Source organism: Rhodnius prolixus, unplaced genomic scaffold, assembly GCF_049639745.1.
Source record: "Rhodnius prolixus isolate KJV_2025 unplaced genomic scaffold, Rpr scaffold_6, whole genome shotgun sequence".
Classification (NCBI taxonomy): domain Eukaryota; kingdom Metazoa; phylum Arthropoda; class Insecta; order Hemiptera; family Reduviidae; genus Rhodnius; species Rhodnius prolixus.
Window position 1 is genome coordinate 4,476,261 of NW_027411634.1, and position 21,752 is coordinate 4,498,012.

At 34.0% G+C, this 21,752-nt stretch overlaps 1 protein-coding gene across 1 annotated transcript in view; it reads right to left on the reverse strand.

The window, feature by feature from the left end:
• The window catches only part of LOC141461362 (neuronal calcium sensor 1-like), a 340,287-nt gene that overhangs the window by 285,152 nt on the left and 33,383 nt on the right, over positions 1-21,752 (reverse strand). The window contains exons 2-3 of the mRNA XM_074142364.1: positions 18,110-18,169; positions 16,910-16,972 (exon numbers count right to left, since the gene is read on the reverse strand). Of these exons, the coding sequence (XP_073998465.1) occupies positions 16,910-16,972; positions 18,110-18,169 (123 nt within the window). The remainder of the gene's footprint in view (positions 1-16,909; positions 16,973-18,109; positions 18,170-21,752) is intronic.

Below are 21,752 nucleotides of genomic sequence, written 5' to 3' on the forward strand. Positions count from 1 at the left end.
GAAGTGTGAAGGTAATGTTTTGAGATTTTGTCTCGTTCAGTTTGATAGCCCATTTTTCTAAGGAGGTGAGATGAGACTGAAGGTTTCTGTGAGCTATTAATGGATCTTTGTTAGTAGATAAGATGGCAGTATCATCAGCATAGGTGAGAAGAATAGTTTGAGGATGAGTAGGTATGTCTGAGGAGTAGATATTGTACAGAACGGGACCTAGAATACTGCCTTGCCGGAACTCCAGCTGAATGGAGAAAGAATAGTTTCTACCTTCACTCTAAAATGTCTGTCAGTCAAGTATAAATTTCTAAATGAGAAAATAGATGGCAATTCTCAAATTTAAATTTAGATTTATGAGAATATTAATAAATAAATAATTCATTCATAAAGTTTGAAAAGTTTCTGTCACTTAGTTTGCAGAAATAGAACTTCAGTTTGGAGAAACTTCCTTTTGGAATAATTGAAATCATCTCGGAAATGATGATTAAAGAGACCAACGAATGTAGAAATTTTAAGACAGGAAGGAGTTTTATTAGGAGAAACGTAGAAGGACAGATTTTGTTGGTGATGGTAGATAACAATAGTAATATTTAAGAAAACGCCTGAGGACAAAAAAAATAGTTCATCAACATGCAAATAAAGGCAGAAATACTGAGGAAATTGTTGGAGATTTCAAAAAGAGAGAGAATGGAAAACGAGAGAGAGAGAGAGATAAATTAAATTAGTTTAACCGCACAGAATGTCGATAGCAGGGCCTGGACTATTTCTAATCAGCTTGCCACACCTAATGTACTGTTTCCGGCTCAATTTTCCTTATTAGACGTCATTTCCTTTATTTACTCTTTTTTTTGTTTTTCGTATTAGTTATTGACATTCATTTACCTTTTTCACTTGTAAAGGGAAGTTGGTCAAATTTAATAAGTGAGTTTTTTTTACAGGAAACACGTATATATTTTGACGTGTTCTGAGACGGAACATGTGGCATGATTTCAACAAACTGTTTAAATAGAAATAATTAAGTGCGTTTCTCAATTCCTCGAAAGACAATTACTATCAATGCGCTTGATTCCTCTTTAAGAAGCTATAAGAGGATATGTTGTGCGCACATATTTGTTTAATGACGTTATTCTATAACTTCCTGGAAGAAGAAGAAGAATAAAGTGATATTTAAAAGAAGAATATTGTCATGCACGATATTGATAATTATTAACGGGGAAAACTATTCAGTGATAGGAAACCGCATAAAAAATACAGTAGCTTTAACCTGGATAGATTCTCTCCAGCAAAATCACGAGGCCATTTGCCCTTAAGATCTAAAAGAACTGATGAAGACCCCAAGATGAGCTGAGGGAGCCAAGAAGTACTGGGAAAACCATTCCCCTGGTACAAACTTCCTGAGGTGGCTCTATTTTCCCACCTTGACAATCTGGAAGATACTGTTATCCTTTAAGAGATCAATTCCGCGACTTCGTGCTCAGATTTGTGGACTACTGAAAAGTGAATCCTATGGATTTTTGTTTCCTTTGGTTATGCTACACCCAAATAGTTATGCCCCATCAACAACTTCTGCTCAGTACTGTAGTTTCTTTTGATTAGACTGGGATACTGACAGTGACTCCACATTCTCTGTCTAGATTAAATTGATGCACTGGAGTCCTACGCGGAAGTGTTGGGTTTAAGTACAACTCTTATATTTTCTCCTTTATAGGAGCCTCTCCAGCAGGTGTGTCAAACTCAATTAAAACACGGGGCCCAATTGGTGCTACGGGCAAGATTCATGCTGGCCATATCACATTTACAAATCTTGGTAAATTTATATTCTGAAGTGAGGATTCAAGAATATGGATAGAATAATTAATACACTATATAATTGTATTTATAAAAAGAAAATTATCCTTTTTTTACCCGAAACTTGGCCAGCGATTTCCCTCGTACTAGTTTTGCTATATCTGGATGGATTCAAAGACTGAGAACATAAGAATATATTTTGGGGAATTCCTACTTCTTTTTGCCCCGTGCTCTACAACGAATAAGAACTATTCAGAGACCGCACACAGCAAGATCCGGTCGCCAATGATCTTCTATGCAGTCTTATCATCAAAAGACCTCATACTGTCTCCGTCACACTGATTTTAAGTTATCCGTGAACAGTGCGAAGAGCTTAGTGATCAGATTTTTGTGGCTCCTGGGGGGAAAAAAACCTGAAATGACGCAAATTTCCTAGAAAGAAGACACTGAAGACAATTAGAAGCTCTTACACTCCCTTTTGACACCCTCAACTTCAAAACCAACTTTTTAATTGCTTTAGAAAAAAAAAATCAAATGAATTACTCCACAGCTGATTTCTCTTTTCATCCAGATGAAAAAGCAATAACTGAGTCAGACAAAACTAAAATTATGGTTCAATTAGCAGTTATGCAGCTGAACGGTTAGTTCAGTTATTTCAGCCTTTGATTAGTGGACCAAATAATTTCTTAGATCATTTGTACTTTCATTATTTTGTTGATTTTTCAGGCCTAATTTGTGCCTAGGCAGGTTTTGCCTTCATTTGTGAATTGTTAGTCCAATACTTTATTTCGTTTTTTGTTGGGGGGGGGGGAGAAATTTACCTCTAATTAGTTCAAATTTTGGATAAATTTCTACTGCAACTTGAAAATGGCTTTTCTTTTTAAATTTAAAACACTACATTTATGCAGGTTTACAAATTTTCAATTGATACACTTTACCAGGAAGTTAAAGTTCATCTTTCTGAGAAATCAATGCTTTTTTTTTTTTTCACAAAGAAGTAAAATTTAAATTTACTTGATGAGTCTGTGTGAAATTTACAAATTACATAATTATTACCCAACATGGTTATGTTCAAGTACAACAGATCTGAACTTCTGGCTCCCTCGCTCATTTTGGAAGTTCCTTTAAGAGCCTGGACATGCTGCACGAGGTAGCGAGGGATTTATCCTTCACGATTTTCAGGATTTCTGGAAGATAATTCATCAAGTACGTAAACTTGAAGCAGTTCCTTTGGGAGTGGATAAGTTAGCTCACCCAATCTAAGGATATTGTATGCCTCCAACATCTCTGTATTTATGAGAATATCTACAACTTCTAATTGACAGCTTCTAGCTAGAGCTACCAGATCGTCCTCATAAAACAAGTGGGATAATACTGTAGAGTTTCCCAACTGAAATGCCCTTCACATCCATGGAAGAAAAAAGGAAAAAAAAATCCGGCAGGGCCACCAAAAAACAGGGAAACACAACAGCGGACTCAATATATATCTCTTTGGAGGACCCCCTCCGAGATCCGGGATATCACACATCGTACATCCGTTTGATATGACATAGTTTACTGATTGATATAACTCAATTAAGGGACATAGCATTTTCTTCCCAATTTCCAAACTATAAACGTTTATACCAGTGCTTTTCATGATTTACAGAATCAAGAGCTCTCCTAAAATCAATAAATATAGCTTATAAACTTATTCTTTTTCAGTCTTAGTGCAATAAAAAAATTAAGTAAAGTAATCGCCTATTTTTTCAGGCGGGGCTTAACTAACGTCCAACTACCAATTAGGTGTAGTGGACGGAGGCAACTAGCAAACATACTTTACTGTGAATTTCTTCTATTAACCATTAAATAAAATCCAAGGCCTAAGACCGTGAATCGAACCACAATACATATTAGCTTCGCAGGTCTCACCTCTTAACCCGCTCGGCTACCGCGGCGCCTACACTTAGTGCAATATTTACAACGGAAATCAGGGTAAAAATGCAATCACAGTTGTACCTTCCTTTTCGAAATCCCATTTGAGTTTCTGGAATCATTTATTTTTATCCTTCAACCCGATTCCCAGCGGGGTTAACTATGGAAAATCGCTTTTACATGTTTTCTGTTATTTTCCGTGTATTTAAAAAGAATCTGTAAAGATCCCACTACCTCATGCTGGATGTCCAGGGATCTTTAGAGAAGACCCAAGATGAGCGGGTAAAGCCACAAATTTGGAGTTTCTTTTTTCTTCAATTTTCCAGCCTTAAAAGGTTTTCTTTATTTGACCAAAGAGTTTTCATTTGACTTGGTGTTACAATTGTTCGAATATATCAAGTAAATTTAATTTTAGTTTTCTCTCTTTCATTCAATTTTTTAATTATGAAACGCTCTTTATATTTTCTCTTACAAGACTAAGAGAAACTAAGATTAAGTAAGAGAAAAAGAAAGAAGATTATTTTTGTCCTGGGTTTAGTGATTTATCTGGGGGTAAAAAAAAAGAAAAAGAGTCGGAGTAAACATTAACCTATTTTAGGGATAGACGATTTATTTTATACGACTTGATGGTGACCTCTGAAGGTTCTGGTTCAAGACCATCAATCTCACTTCAATCTAAAAATAGGCCAATCCTTCTTTCTTATTAAATTGTAGACTGGCAATTCTATACTCTCACCTGACTTATCGTGGTCACACTGTATCGATTTTATCAACACACTATCCGACTTTCTGAACAATAACTTGGAACTTTACGAGATCTAATGTTTAAATTTATAAGTACCATCTTCATGATGGTCTTATTTTGTACATTATTCTCGTATCTCTTTCTCGTCTTTCTTCTCTCTAATATCCCTAATTAGAAAGAGAGCGTTGAAAATTGGGTTAAATTGTTACACAAAAAATTGATTCAGTTTCACCAGATTTACACGCCTTTCGGGTACCCTGAGTAAAGCAAGAACAAAAAAAAGAGGTTAAACACGGTTAACGGATTAGGGTACGCACAAGGATTGCTTTAGCTGGAGATATACTGGAGTTAAGAAGGCGCCAAGAAGGAGCGGTTATAGGCTAGTCCCGCAAAGCTAAGATGTATTGTTGGTTAGTGAATTCGATTCCCCTGGTCTAGGCCTTGTATTTTATTTAATGGTTAATATGAGAAATTTACAGTAAAATATGTTAGGCGGTTATAGGCTAGTCCCGCAAAGCTAAGATGTATTGTTGGTTAGTGGATTCGATTCCCGGTCTAGGTCTTGTATTTTATTTAATGGTTAATATGAAAAAATAGTAAAGTATGTTTTGCTAGTCGCCTCCGTCCACGACACCTAATTGGTAGTTGGACGTTAAGCCCCGCCTGAAAAAAAATAGGCGATTACTTTACTTTACTGGAATTAAGAGGATAAAATCCTGTTAAATAGAGCTAAAAAAAAGAGTCATCCTCCTCCTTCTCGTAAAGATTTTTAGGCTGATTTTAACCTAAAGATCTGGATAAATAATGATATCTTGCTCGGACAAATCATATTCAAACTCAAGAGGACCTCTGAAATTGAATTTTCTTTGAAAAAATTTTAAGGAAGATTGTTACTTAGATGAAAGAAAAAGAAATGACTGTAATTTTAACTTCCGTTATAAAACTTTCTCGCTTAAATTTTTAATTAATGGCTAATGGATCGTGTAATGTCCGCTTTTAAAAGTAGATAATATTCCCTTTATTAAGGGTATTTAGAGCTTCATAACTCTTGAATATTAAAAAACGGATAGAACGGACCTCTTCTAACTTAAGTGGAGTGCACCACTTCAGAATTACACTTGATAAAAGATGCTGATGTCTTAGAATATGATGACTTACAACCAGCTGATTTCCATATTAGTGAATTAATAAAGTAAAATATGTATTTTTAAAGGATTTGAAACAGGAAATGATGATTTTGTGGTAGGTAGTTTGGCCACTGTTTATAAGTATGTATAAATCTTGTTAAATATTTCCTGCTACGTGCTTCCTGTGTTTTGTTTTTTGATTTTACACTATTAAATTTTGCAATAATAATTGCATTTACTTGATGAGTTTAAGGGAAATTTAAAAATTACTTAATTATTACCAAACATGGTTATATTCAAGTACAAATGAAACCCTTTTGGGCGGTTAAAGAAATCCTTTTATGACTAGAAATTGATCTGAACTTCTGGTTCCCTTGCTCATCTTGGACGTTCCTTTAAGAACCTGGACATGGTGTATGAGGTAGCGAGAGATTTATCCTTCAGGATTTTCTGGAATCGCACTGCTACTTAGTCCAGTTCCAGACCAAACAAGAAGAATCTCCATGACTGATCGCATGTTTTCACTCATTCTGCAGTTTTAAGTCACTTATTTTTTATATGGAAGATTTGTTAGCTGGAGAATTCAGCTCTCGTGTGAAAAAAACGGGTTTCAGTTTAACGACAGTATATTGGAGTGTTATTATCTATTATCTGGATAACATAGCAGGTGTTCTACTGGATCATTAAGGAAGCGTGACAACTTAAAATCAGTATAAGGCTCCAGAGAATTTTTTGTCGGTTAGCAATACGCAAGAGAGAAGAATCGGAAGTTACCTAGATCTGACTGGAAGATCTGATGAGGAGTTGATTGATCTTACATTAGAAGCAGCAGCTGTTATTCTCTCCTCACCAGCTATTTCTTTTCCTGCATACCCCGTAGAGGGAAGTGGACTCTAGCCACTTCTCCAGGGGATCTAGACGTACCTGCGGGTAATCCCACAGCCTTCTTTACAACATTTACATTGACTCCAGTACACATAGGTTGCCACACAGGAGTTTCTTGTTATTTTTACTGCAACTATTTAGGCTTATCCAAACCCAAGGCAAACTCTCTAGAATATTTCCATACAAACATGAAGCACGTTACAAATCACTTAAGACAGATGCTTACAAAACTGTGAAACAAACACTGAAACACTTTATTGTACTATAAATAGATCTTTTATTTAGCAATGAATTCAGCCTTTAAAGGCATGCCTATAACAAAACTACAGCCTACTAATGCTGCATAAAAGTGGCCCACACTTATAACTGTTTGTTTTTTTATAAGAAAATATTTTCAAAAGAAAAATGTGATGTGAAGGAGCACTTTTCTATTCAACTTTAAAGAAAAACTGAGACAGGTGTTCTTTGTAAAATTAGATATAATCCCAACTTGAAGAAGAAATAAGAAAAATATAAAACGATGCTTCCAGAATAATGTAGGAATAGAGAATTGACAGATGAGACAAAAGAGGTTAATTGAAAGAGATCCCTGAGATTTTATTGGAACAAAGAAAAAAAAGGGGAAAGCGCCAATAAAGATGAAACCTTTTCCTGAATCCCAAATAGCTCTGTAAGAATTTGTAGCTATTCCTTTTCAGCAAAGATGTACACAATTATCCCGAAGTACGCTAGCTTATAGTCTGGTCTAATCCTCTACAGGATTTCTTCTAGGAATTAGTTATCCTCTTCTACCAGGATAATGGCTATAACCGACCTACCAATTACAGTATAATCTTCAGTGGAGTTCTTGTTTAGAAAAAAAAAAAAATTCTTGTAGCAGAGAATGTAATATTTTCTCTCAGTCAGGAGAAAAACTCAACTGTGGAAAATGTAGTTTCCACATAAATTCTAATTAGGAAAATTACTTTTTTTTCTCATTTAAATTTTACTCAAATATTATCTGTTTTTCCAGCTGTCTTTCTCAGTTCGGTTTAATTTTGAATGCAAGAAGAGATGAACGAATTCCTCCTTATATTTGCTTTCTTGGTTGGATGAATTGTTAAGTACTGAAGGAATTTTCTTGAAGTCGGACTGAATCGTTTCCCCTTAGGCTGGAAACATAGTGGCGCGGCGAGCAAAGCGGCGATGATAGCTGCTTCAAATCAAAGAGAGCAACGAACAGCGAGCAAAGATTCGCATGCACATAGTGACGAGTTTAGTCGCGTTCTCCTTTTGACAAAACAAGATGGAGGAACTATTTTTATATGAAAATTCTTCGTTGAAACTTTGGTATTTGCAGCAGCTTAGTAGTAGGAGCTGCAGTGTACATGACATAAATAAGTCTAGAAATGAACTTGGTGAATTTCATCACTTGTACCAACAACTTCGGGAGCATCCTGGCAAGTTTCATGCGTATTTTAGAATATCTATTTCAACATTTGATTACATACTAGCCCAGTGTAACCCCATTAATCCTAGCAGTTACTTTAAGGTTAGAGAAAATAAACAAAAATAAAATAGAAATATAAGCAGATAAAAAGAAATTAGTCAAAAAAAAAAAACAATAATTTTATTAAATCACTACTCCATGATTTGTCGTAAATTAATGTTGTTCATCTGAAAAACTGGAGTAGTAGGACGCTACAGAAGAAGGATTGGAGAATTCATTCTGATCAGAAGTAGTAGGACGTGAAAATGTAATTTAATTTTGCCTAGTATTTTATTTTTCTAGTATGAAAAATTACCTGAATTCTCCATTAATTACTAATTGTTAATTAATTTAAACTATTAATTATTAAAAACTATTGTAGCTTCACAAATACTATGGCCCCACAGAGGTTTCTTTAAACAAACTAAACCAATAATGTATCAATATCCATAACCTTTGAAAAATAACCTTTACAAATTGAGCGCGATGAGAGCGAAGAAATCAAACATGTCATAACGCTTTGCTCTACTCTATATAGATAGCGTTGCTCTATCTTCGCTTTGCTCGCCACTATGCGCGGTCCCATATGTTTACTTGTGTTTGATTTCGCCGCTTTGCTCTTCGCTATCATCGCCGCTTTGCTCTTCGCTACCATCGCCGCTTTGCTCGCCGCTCCACTATGTTTCCAGCCTTACTGTTAAATTTCGTGAGCTCAATAGAACCTCGTAGGGGGGGAAAAAAAACAATACAGCAAAAGAACAGCTCCAGAAACACGAAAAATGAAGAAACACACTTGGAAGAAAACCCTTTAAAAGGGAAGGAAAAACCGTAATTGAATTTCTACACTATGGGAAAGCAAGTTACCTTGTTTTTTCCCTCCCACTTAAGGAATCCAAGCTTTGTTTTATATTCTCAATTCTGTCACCTACAGAGTTGATATTGATGATTTTTCAATAGATAAGGTGCGTAAAAAGAAAAAAGGGCTCATTCTGGCAGAATGCCCTAGGCCCTTGTCCTAGTGCTTGCTGTATTGTCAGACTGTTTGAATATCTATACCTTTTTAAAACCTTTTTAAAAATTCGTTCCCTTTTTTACCTACCTTCAATATTTTGCTTTAAAAAATCTGTTTATAGAAATAGATAGAAATTTTATTAATATTTATTTTTTATATTAAATATTTTAGCATTATTTAAATTATTGGTGGTACTCCATTGTATCGCATTAAATCATTAATATTTCGTTAATATTTAAAGGGAGGCTGGATTATCTAAGCGTCTTAAAAAACTTTAGACATAATCTGAAAATCTTTAACATGGTTACATAGCTATTCGGTGCCGACCAGACATTATAATCCCTGAACTGTCATTGTACCCGGATATTAAGTGGAATGCCCTTTACAAAGAGAGCTACGTGGGACTTTAATTAGTAGGGCTAATAACCGTGTACAGGAAGGTGGTCCAGCATTAGCTCGCCGCTCCAGGTCCGATACCAGTTATTGTATTAAATTCCAGGACTCCATTAATCTTTTATTACTAAAGTTTCTCCAATAGTTCATCTACATTAATTAGCATTAATTAAAATTTGGTATTTGAAGTTTTGGAGGTTTCCTATTGATTTATTGAATGCGGGATTTCTGATAAATATCTTCCTTCTAATCAGGCAAGTATTTTCCCCGAAATTCAATTTTTCTAAAGGCAAAGAAACTTTTTTTGAATAAAAGCGGCAGCAGTGAAAATATAGTTGTTGTTTTTTGTTTTTTTTTCCCCTCTTTTTGGGTGAGTGGACCAGCCAGTTCTTCACAGGAATACAGGGGCTTCTCCGAAGGGGGTATTTCCAGTTTAACAACACTAAGACCCTCGCCAACTTTGCACACACAATACTCAAAGGGCTCGTCCCTAGAGAGAGATAGTTGTTGATTCGTTGTGCTAGTTTGTGGGCATAAGAAACCCTCAGTCAAAATCTAGGTCACAATAACATGTTATATATATATATATATAAATAGTTTACAGACCATTAGATACTGTAATCATCTTCGTATCTCAACTGTTCAGGTTATCTGATCTGATCTTGCAACCAGAAGAAAAGGTTTAAGATGTGAAACTTATTTTACGTATTAAGAATAAATGATATTTCCTTTCTAATTCCTAATATTTAGGGCCACAGATTTCCGTTTGTTCAGATGTAGTCAAATAGGCACGTTTCATTCAATCTTCATTATCCTCACCTTCAAAGGCATCCTCCCTAAATTAGGTCTGACAAATTGCAGGATATAATCATATTGTTTTATTTTTAATTAATTTATATATAATATTACAACCAGTAAATTGTATGTACACAAAGCATGGTCCATCTGCTTGGCCAATTCAAATTCTATGCAACCAAATTTACAATCGCGGCCAGAACTTCATCGTGTAATTTCCGTTATACACATAATCACTATTATAAGTTCTTTATTCCTAAGTGTTTTAAATTCTTGCATGAGAAAACTTCTGTATTTCCATGCTTTAATATGATAATTATATAGTTTGCCCCAGTCACGACCATTTAAATATTCTATACATTCTGATTCAGATATCGCTTTCTTTCCTAACCATTTTACTCTGAATTCAGATAGTACAGGACAGACACTTACATAATGAAAGGTATCCTCAATAACAGACTGGTTACACATAGAACATAGATGTCCACTTTCATCTCTGGCAATATTAAAATTTAAATTCACAACAGTCCTCTTAATTTGAAAATAAATCCAATAAAATGTATTCTAAATTTATCAGATCTTTCACTACGCACGTTCAGAACAAAGTAAACGCAGGCAAACTGGCTATACGACTATTATTTCCTCTTCTCTCTCGTGACTCCAAAATGACTGTGACCAAACAAACTACTCCTTTACAAAGTAGTCATTAGGCCGATGTTACTCTACGCCTGCTCCGCTTGGAGCCTGACTTGTAGTAGTAGCAACATCAAGCAACTTCAAATAACCTAGAACAAATTTCTCAGACTCGCAGACAGACTCTCCACGACGCACTAGAATTGACTCACTGCACGGAGACTGCGTCCATTATTCCCCGTACACTCCTGTGTCCAAAATCGTCTGCTGAAACTCCTTTCCATCCTAGATTGCCATCCCAATCCACTATGCCGCGACATAGCCTCCTACAGATCCTTCTATTCCCTACAGACACAAAAGACTAAAACATATCCTACTCTAACTCTCTAAACGAGCTACAGGTTTTTCCTCCTTTTTTCCCTGCATTCCAATCCTTCTCGCCTAACTTTTCTCTTACTTCACTTCACCTACTTTATCCTCATCATTAGTATTCTAATTATCAGAAAAATAATTGTTCAACTCTAGGTCAATATTTTAGTTTTTTATTTAATGCATGATAGTTTTTAGGCCGAAATTAAGTTATTTATAAATTAGTTTTAATATTTTCAAATAAACCATTAAAACATTTTATTATCATTAATTGCTGGATATATTTTAATCATATTCAATTCGGATTAACTTCAAGATCTACTCTTTATCTCTTACTTAGACGCTTCAGTCCTTAAAGAACGATTTTCAACAGCTGCCTTGAAACGCCACCTTTGCAATTCCATAGTACTCAGCTTTACCTCAAAGATTTCTATCTCCCATGAAGCTGTGGATATCTCCCGGTATTACCAATTCAGCGTTCCACTAACCTATCATTCCTAGCATTCCCTATTGAGATCCAGCTCGCTGCTACAGGGTCTCTTAAAGTTCCATCTATCCTCTGTGGATCTTTTTCTTTCAGTGACTTGGAAATTTTTACCAAAATACAGTGGAACCTCCGGTGTACGATCTTAATCTTGTTCCTGATGTTTGGACTTACACCGGATAGGACGTATACCAAACCAACCTTTTCCGTGAGAAGTGATGTAAAAATGATTAAACCGTTTTCAGGTAACAAAAAAACTCCTTTTAATATGGTATATTAATAGGGTCATAAAATAATTTAAACACTGTTTGAGCTCATTAATAAAAAATAAATTTTATTATAGATTTTTATATAATATATTATACATTATTGCACACAAGTTATATTGTACATATTACCTACATATATTATTTAAATAGAAATTAAATCAAATTCTCCTTAATATTAAAGTATAAATACAAATACAACAAATTTTCCTTTTTCTGGAAGAAGAGTCCCATCCTGGGTTTTTCTTTTACTTTTCCACCTTCTTTCGCTTTCCACCGGGAACAGCAACTTTTATTAAATATCCATCCAGAGAACTTTGTGTCAGTCTTCTCCATCAGGTGTGACATTGTCTGATCTTACCAAGGGATGCTATTGCGATTTGTTTGAACTTTGTTAAGGTGGCATTTTTTCTGCTAAAATTTTTGCACGTCCATCCATTTTGCAAGGATGGATTTCTTTGATTATGAAGAGGGAAGCTTCAACTATCTCTTCTTCCGGTGAGGGAGAAGACAGACAGTCTATCCATTCTATAGTCTGATGTTCATCGTTCTCCAGTTCCTGTAACTCCTCAGTGGTTAGTTCTTGATTGTGTACTTCCACAACATCATCACAGACATCCAGTTCCATGGAACTAGCATGAAACAATATCCTCCACTACTTCTAGGTTTCTTGAATTCCTCGGTTACTGGTAGTGGCCACCAATTTCTCCAGGCGGCAGAGTTCATTGCTCTGTGGGAAACTTCCTGCCAGGCTTTGTCAATGAGCGATCTTAGATTGGTACGATATTAAAGTGATTTTTTTTTTTCCAGAACTCTCTTAGAGTTAATTCGGTCTCGGAAGCTACTTGAAAGCTCCTCTCAAATAAGGCTTATATAGTTTCTTGAAATAACCTATGACCTGCTGATCCATAGATTGAAACAGAGGAATCCAAAATATGTAATTTCTGATGAGGAGAATCGTTGGTTTCAAACCAAATGAATGAATTAGTGAATAGTGTAGATATCATAGCGCTACTTGTTCATAGATAGCGCTTATAATTGAACCAAATTTGATTCGTCCAAACAGGACGTACTCCGGATTCGACATATTCTAAAGCAGACGTATTTCCAGGGTATTTCCACTGTAATTTCCTTTACCACACGTTCTTAGTTCGCCTCATTCTGTCCAGACAATATCCATAAATTTCATTCGCAACGGTTCATATCAGTTTTTACTCCGAGAAAAAAAAGCATTTAATTATTTTTGTAATTTTATCAAAATTGGAAAAATAACACAAATCACTTTGCAGAGGTCTTAGCGCTGAATCTGACCTCATTGAACCCCACCCTATGAACTTTTGACCTGAAATATTGCTTATGTTTCTTTAATAGAACTTGTTTTGAATGAATATTAAAGCAGTTCTTTTTTGCTTTAAATAAAAACAAGCCAAGCAAAACAATTATTATTTGCAATAGTAAATATGTAATTCTTGTTTTGTAAATGATAATTTCCATCTTTAATTTTCTAAGATTTTTGCTATGGCTGACTTTAATCAAATTGCTTCTTATCTAAACTCTATTATTATCTACTAATATTTATTTTTTTCTCCGGCAAACGGAAATTAAATTACTGTATCTAGAAGGGCTCTATGATGGAGAATTTGATTTTGAGTTGCGTTTATTCCAGCAAAATTATACATAAATGTTTACATTGATTAAATTTAAACCTTTGATATTGAAATTAAGGGAGCGCATCTCTCGCCCGTTATAAGGGCTGTGTAATAAAGGTTATTGAAACATTTCATATTATTAATTAAATGAACTGTTAATAATTAATAATAATTTCAAGTTTTAGTAATTAACAAAGTTAATAATTTTCTCATAAAGCTACTTTTTTAAAGAGGAATTATTATTTTTTTTTAAAAAAAAGCATAATTTATAAATTTAAGATAAATATTATTATCAAATTTAAGACGGCCAACGAAGGAAAACAATACAGAATATTGTTAATTAAGTTAATTAAATATTAAGATGTTTTTTCCCAGAATAACATTACTCTCAATAACCATCGTTAAACCCAATTCTGAAATACAGTTTTTTGGGGGGGGTTTTGTTTTTCCATAAAAATATGGATAAACACTGTCATAGAGTTGTTCTTAAATTGGATATTTGTAGCCCCCCCCACCACCACCACCACGACTAGTGCTTAGTACTAATAGTGGCTAGCACAATGGCGATATAATACCTTCTAAGATAGAAAAAAACTTAGAAATCGCTGACAAGTTACAAACTTATCCATTTTGTCTTGAACATTACTCTTTGCAGTTTTCTGCCACCATCTGCTGCTAAACACTTGTTTTGTTCTTCTTCTTCTGCTTCTCTTTCATTTCTTTCTTCTGAATCTCCTTCTCCAGCAACTTGGAGAGGAGCTGTGTTTGTTTGTTTTTTAATATAAAGGCTGAAGGAAAGCTCTAGATAGAGAAAATTCGATTCCATTAACAGAATCTTTTTTTAAAAAAAAATGAACCTGAAAGCTTTAATTATGTAACTAACTTTTTCAAGCTTTGCTGGGCTTTAGCAGAGGGCAGAATTAACTCTTTCAAGTTTTATAGAAATTCTGTTAAACTATTCACAAAAGATATCCCTTTTATTACTCTTTTAAACATTCACATTAAAAAAAAAAAAATGTTAAAACTAATCTGTAACTTTAATGCATCTATCTAAAATAGGCAATGAAATAGATTCACTCAGAACTAGTTTAATATTCACCCAGCGTATCAGCAGCACTCTCTCAGCTAGCTTATGCAGTCCAAGATTGTAAAAAAAGGCGAATAAGATTGCACCATCACGTGCAGATAAGTCAAAGACAGTTAATAAAAATGGCAAATGCAAGGATGTAAAAGTTGAAATGGGGCCATTTACTTATTTATAAGTGCCATAAAAATACCTTAATACAATAGTTTGGATTTATAAAATGACGTGTAACAAAATAAATGTATACAAAAAGAGATAAATTTGTATACTTTGCAAATAATTTATACTAGAGTTTTCTTCAGTTATAGCCAGTGCATATTTTTGTACACGTAAACGTTCACGTTAATAATGTAATTTCGATCACGTATCAACTTCTAAGCTAAATGAAATGCACTTCGCTAACAGCTAGACTAAGTTTTTTTTCTGAATAAAACGCTTATACCGAATCAAAGATTGTATAGATGGTTTTAAAATTGAGATTCATGGATAGGAAACAAAATATTTGGTAGTTAAAACTAAAATAAGATTATTTTGGGTGTTGTTTGACTATGTATCAATAATTTTCGGTTTAATACGCCTATGGCAGTTATTTTTTTAAATCTTTTATTGAAATTCGCAACTGTAACAACTGTTGCAACAAGCAAATGTGATAAAGTTAAAACAATAACTTGAATATGGATCGGAGAAGGCACCCAGTTGTGTCACTCCATTATCGCAAACATACTATACTGTTCCTTTTTTGAGGAGAGTAGATCGTGGGGGGCCATCATCTTCTCTTCAATCTCCTTGGAGGATTACTCTGGGTAATGTGGAAGAAGATAAGTGTTTAATTAAAGGATTAGGATGAGCTGCTGTAAAGGAATGAAATTTTAAGAAACGAGTTTTAGCAAGATCTTTAACGAAAGGGATTTTGAGGCAGTTATTTTTCTTTTAAATCTTTTATTAAAATTCACAACTGCAACTACTGTTGCAACAAGAAAATGTGATAAAAGATAAAACAATAACTTGAATACGGATAGGAGAAGTCACCCAGTTGTGTCACTCCATTATAAGTGAATATAGTACTACACCGCCCTTATGAGGAGAGTAGATCGTGGGAGGACATCTTTTCTTCAATCTCCTTGGAGGATTACTCTAGTAATTTGGAAGAAGATAGGGTTAGGATGAGCTACGGAAGAGGAATGAAATTTTGAGAAAAAGAGTTTTAGCAAAATCTTCAACGAAAAAGATTTTGAGGCAGTTATTCAACTTTAAACGTCTGAAATTAATTGTGAAAAATCTTAATAAACATTTAAAATTTCTTAACTCCTCTAGATCGAATGCGATCTCACTAGATTTTCCTTTCTCTAATAGTGAAATGAAGTATCTAAAATTTATTTATTATTATGGAAAACTGTAAGGAAAAATCATGTAAATCTTTTAGAATATCATTTCCGTTTTTGGTAATTTCCTTAACAGTTTACTTGGTACCATATTTATCTACATCACATCTTGATATTCCTGTAATATTTTAAAATGTTCTATGATTTCGATTTTATTTTGGGCGTTAACCTTTTACCTTTTTCTTCTGAAGACTATTTTGAGTCCTTACCTAGCCTGGTTGGGACTCTTTTTTTGAGTGACACTGAGTGTAGGCTTAGTTAGGCTAAATAAATAAAACAAATCTTTTACTATCAACTTTACCTGCTTTTTGTTTGTTTTACAAAATTGTTTTGCGTCATTTCATACTTCCGTTTTCAGTAGAATTAGTCAGTACTTTATTGCTAATTATTTCTATCACAAAATACGATTTCCATTTTTTTTTACTAATTTTTACTCCAGTAGGTATTTGATGAAGTTTTAAATTATGTTTTGAGTATAGCTAACAATACTATTCTACAGAAAAGTACAATAAAACAGATGATTTTAACAAATCATAAAGAAAAGTTGAGCTTAAAAAAAAAGCAAACAAAATAAAACATGCCAGAAGATTAGATAAAGCTTTTTATTGATGTCACATTAAGCCACAAAGAGTAGATAGTTAAAAGTTTTTCTTTGCCTATAAGGTTTGCCGGCAGACAAAGGAAAATTTCAGTTGTTCGTTGCCTGTTATAACAATCATTAAGGAAAACTTTCTTGTTTAAAGTGGATTTCCACACTTTATTTCCACTAATAGAAAAGAAAAAAATCTTTTCCATTCTTTAAAGATTTTGTTTGCCAACAAAGTTGATTTTAATGTTTCTCTTTTTTTAAAAAATTATTACAAAAAGCTTGACACACACAAAACGTGGTTATTAGTGTTCAAACGTTAATAACGGATGACATACGATCTATAAACTCCGGAAATTCCTGGTCTTCTGATATTGTACTGCCGCTCATCTTTTCCCAGACTGCAAAACAAAAACCAAAATAGAGCTAATCGATATGATCCAGGAAATGGAGTAGTAATCAGTTTTTAGTTACTGAAAAGTTCAAACCGTTTTTCAGTATTTAAAGACTACTTTAACAGAAATCTTAACTAGTTCAGCAATCTTCTAGGACGCCTTCTACAAGGAATGCGAGGAAATCTGTTTTAAAGTGACTCCAAGACCTCTTAGGAGTCTAATCCTTTCAATAGTCAGGGTTTACTTTTAAGTCTATCTTAGGAATTACTTATGGCAGTAAGATCCTCCAGTAAAATCTGTTAATCCAGCAATGAAGTCTTAAGAATTCAGTAGAGTCTAAGCGATGGTCTTATTTGCTTGTACAGAGAAATTGGAATGCGTTGTACGCTATCAGTATTTTTTGGGCTTCATTCCTTTTCCAAGTTATTGAATCTCAAAGACCATCTTATATTTTCCAACTCTTCAAGTTCCAAATCCTCGATCCATTCTCGTAGTACTAGATCTCGTTCCTCCTATCTCTATATTCCCTTACACTGTACTTCATCCTTTGACAAATCCTTCCTAATACGCGCTACCTCTTTCTAGAACTCCTTACTTCATCTGTCCGCCATGCTCCTACCCTATCTATCTTTAAAACCCTTCTGTTCAATTATCTCCTTGCTACCCAGCTTCCTCCGAAATGAATTCATCTATTTTCTTAATTTTAATTCTTATTTTTGTATATACTTGCCTATTTTTTTGTTTACAAATATCTAAAATACAGGCCAAACCAATAAGGCCTCCAAATTGTACTAGTATTTATACTTAGGGGACTATAGCCCCAGAATAATAAATTTATTTTCATTCATTCATTCAAAGCAATAAATGATTAGCGATTTTATTAACCAAAACGAGATTTCTCTCAACAGATGTTCAATCAACTTCTTAGGTCATAGCTCTCTAAGACTCTCTCTGGTTCAACTTGAGGATGTTACCCAAAACTTTGAGGGGTCACTGCGCAGCCATTTGCCTCAATCTTCTCTTTCTATTCATATTCTGCGTTACATCTTTAGATTAATTCAGTCGCAGGCATCTTACAGACAATTGATTTTTAGAACTTTTAAATGCTTTAATATTCAATAAATAAATAATATTACACATTACCTACGCTGAGAAATCGCTGAAGTCTGCTGGAAGACTTTTTCTCTTCAGGGTTGGGGATTTCTGGAAAATAAAATATCCCGAAATTAGGAGGGGAAAAATATATATGTACAGATTTTTAAAATGAATTTAATATTTAAAACATCACATTCTAATTGAAAATTGAAGATATAAATAAATAAATAAGGCCGTCTTTTTGTTAGCAAATGATAATTCTGAACAGTCATTCGAACAATCTGAAACATGTTTCAACACGTTTAAGTCGGAAATGAGGGTTCCATGTCGGACTAGGAATATTCTAAAAAAACGCACATGACCTGCTGAATCACCTGCTACATTTCAATGAGAAGTAACATCCTCTTTGTACAAATATCGCTTCCTGGCGAACTTATTTCCTTCCTCCCCCCCCCAAACAACAACCTGGTCGAATACCCATCTTAATTTCCGCCAGCTGAATTACTGTAGCCTTTTCAAAAGAAAGCTGATGTAGTCGTGTTAAAAAATTTGTTTTTAAAAGACTGAGCCAGCAACAAATTAAGATATCATACCGGGTTTATGTGGGAACGATTAGGTCTTGTTGCCAATAATAATAATAATAATAATTAAATATAGATAATATGAAACATCTAATTATATCAATGTGTGGTTTGTCTAGTTTAAGTGACATCGACAGTCACCGCCTTCCTTACAGACTGGCCACGCCTACGTGTTTTGTGAATAATATTAACGTTATGACTCATATTCGGAGCGTTTGGTTTGAATTTTATATTTGTGTGTGTGTGTGTAGCAAATAAAATGAAAACTATTACTATCAGCTGGATTATTTTAACAAAACTGCAAACACGCAGCCAACCGCAATACCAGAGTTGGCCAAAAATTTTCAGTCACGACAGTTAAATACCTGAGATAAACAAATGAATATTCATGAATCAATGAAGGAACCAATAATTCTCAAAGCAATTCTTTAAAAGAAAATAAAGCTTATTAGAAATTTTAATAAAAATGTAAGAAAAAAATAAACCACATTCAAAACAATAACCTCGAAAAATAAATATGTAAATTTAGCAAAGGTTTAAGGGCTAAAGGGCTAAGGACAAAAAAAACAAATACATGTGAGGCGAAAAAAATTAAGTGAATGAAAAAGTAGTTCTACAAAGTTCTAGTGAATCACCAATATGATTAAATGTGAGCATAAGCTGCACCTAAATAAGTTTAGTAGAGTTAAAAACATGATTAAATGTGAGTATAAGGTGTTCCTAGTGAGTCACAGTCATGGTTTAATGTCAGTATAAGGTGTTCCTACATAGGTCTAGTGAGTCGCAATCATGTTAAATGAATGAAAAAGTAGTTCTACAAAGTTCTAGTGAGTCACCAATATGATTAAATGTGAGCATAAGCTGCACCTAAATAAGTTTAGTAGAGTTAAAAACATGATTAAATGTGAGTATAAGGTGTTCCTAGTGAGTCACAGTCATGGTTTAATGTCAGTATAAGGTGTTCCTACATAGGTCTAGTGAGTCGCAATCATGTTAAATGAATGAAAAAGTAGTTCTACAAAGTTCTAGTGAGTCACCAATATGATTAAATGTGAGCATAAGCTGCACCTAAATAAGTTTAGTAGAGTTAAAAACATGATTAAATGTGAGTATAAGGTGTTCCTAGTGAGTCACAGTCATGGTTAAATGTGAGTATAAGGTGTTCCTACATATGATTAGTGAGTCACAATCATGGTTTAATGTCAGTATAAGGTGTTCCTACAAAGTTCTAGTGAGTCACCAATATGATTAAAGGTGAGCATAAGGTGCACCTAAATAAGTCTAGTAGAGTTACAAACATGGTTAAATGTGAGTATAAGGTGTTCCTACATATGATTAGTGAGTCACAATCATGGTTTAATGTCAGTATAAGGTGTTCCTACATAGGTCTAGTGAGTTGCAATCATGTTAAATGAATGAAAAAGTAGTTCTACAAAGTTCTAGTGAGTCACCAATATGATTAAATGTGAGCATAAGGTGCACCTAAATAAGTCTAGTAGAGTTACAAACATGGTTAAATGTGAGTATAAGGTGTTCCTACATATGATTAGTGAGTCACAATCATGGTTTAATGTCAGTATAAGGTGTTCCTACAAAGTTCTAGTGAGTCACCAATATGATTAAATGTGAGCATAAGGTGCACCTAAATAAGTCTAGTAGAGTTACAAACATGGTTAAATGTGAGTATAAGGTGTTCCTACATATGATTAGTGAGTCACAATCATGGTTTAATGTCAGTATAAGGTGTTCCTACAAAGTTCTAGTGAGTCACCAATATGATTAAATGTGAGCATAAGGTGCACCTAAATAAGTCTAGTAGAGTTACAAACATGGTTAAATGTGAGTATAAGGTGTTCCTACATATGATTAGTGAGTCACAATCATGGTTTAATGTCAGTATAAGGTGTTCCTACAAAGTTCTAGTGAGTCACCAATATGATTAAATGTGAGCATAAGGTGCACCTAAATAAGTCTAGTAGAGTTACAAACATGGTTAAATGTGAGTATAAGGTGTTCCTACATATGATTAGTGAGTCACAATCATGGTTTAATGTCAGTATAAGGTGTTCCTACATAGGTCTAGTGAGTTGCAATCATGTTAAATGAATGAAAAAGTAGTTCTACAAAGTTCTAGTGAGTCACCAATATGATTAAATGTGAGCATAAGGTGCACCTAAATAAGTCTAGTAGAGTTACAAACATGGTTAAATGTGAGTATAAGGTGTTCCTACATATGATTAGTGAGTCACAATCATGGTTTAATGTCAGTATAAGGTGTTCCTACATAGGTCTAGTGAGTCGCAATCATGTTAAATGAATGAAAAAGTAGTTCTACAAAGTTCTAGTGAGTCACCAATATGATTAAATGTGAGCATAAGCTGCACCTAAATAAGTCTAGTAGAGTTACAAACATGGTTAAATGTGAGTATAAGGTGTTCCTACATATGATTAGTGAGTCACAATCATGGTTTAATGTCAGTATAAGGTGTTCCTACATAGGTCTAGTGAGTCGCAATCATGTTAAATGAATGAAAAAGTAGTTCTACAAAGTTCTAGTGAGTCACCAATATGATTAAATGTGAGCATAAGCTGCACCTAAATAAGTTTAGTAGAGTTAAAAACATGATTAAATGTGAGTATAAGGTGTTCCTAGTGAGTCACAGTCATAGTTAAATGTGAGTATAAGGTGTTCCTACATAAGTCTAATAGAGTTACAAACATGATTAAATGTGTGAATAAGTGTTCCTAGATATGTCTAGTGAGTTACAAACATGGTTAAATGTGAGTATAAGGTGTTCCTAGTGAGTCACAGTCATGGTTAAATGTGAGCATAAGGTGCACCTAAATAAGTCTAGCAGTGTTACAAACATGGTTAAATATGAGTATAAGGTGTTCCTACATATGATTAGTGAGTCACAATCATGGTTTAATGTCAGTATAAGGTGTTCCTACATAGGTCTAGTGAGTCGCAATCATGTTAAATGTGAGAATAAGGTGTTCTTATATATGACTAGTGAGTCACAAACATGGTTAAATGTGAGAATGTGTTGTTACATGTGACTAGTGAGTCACAAACATGGTTAAATGTGAGTATAAGTCGTGATTAAAAA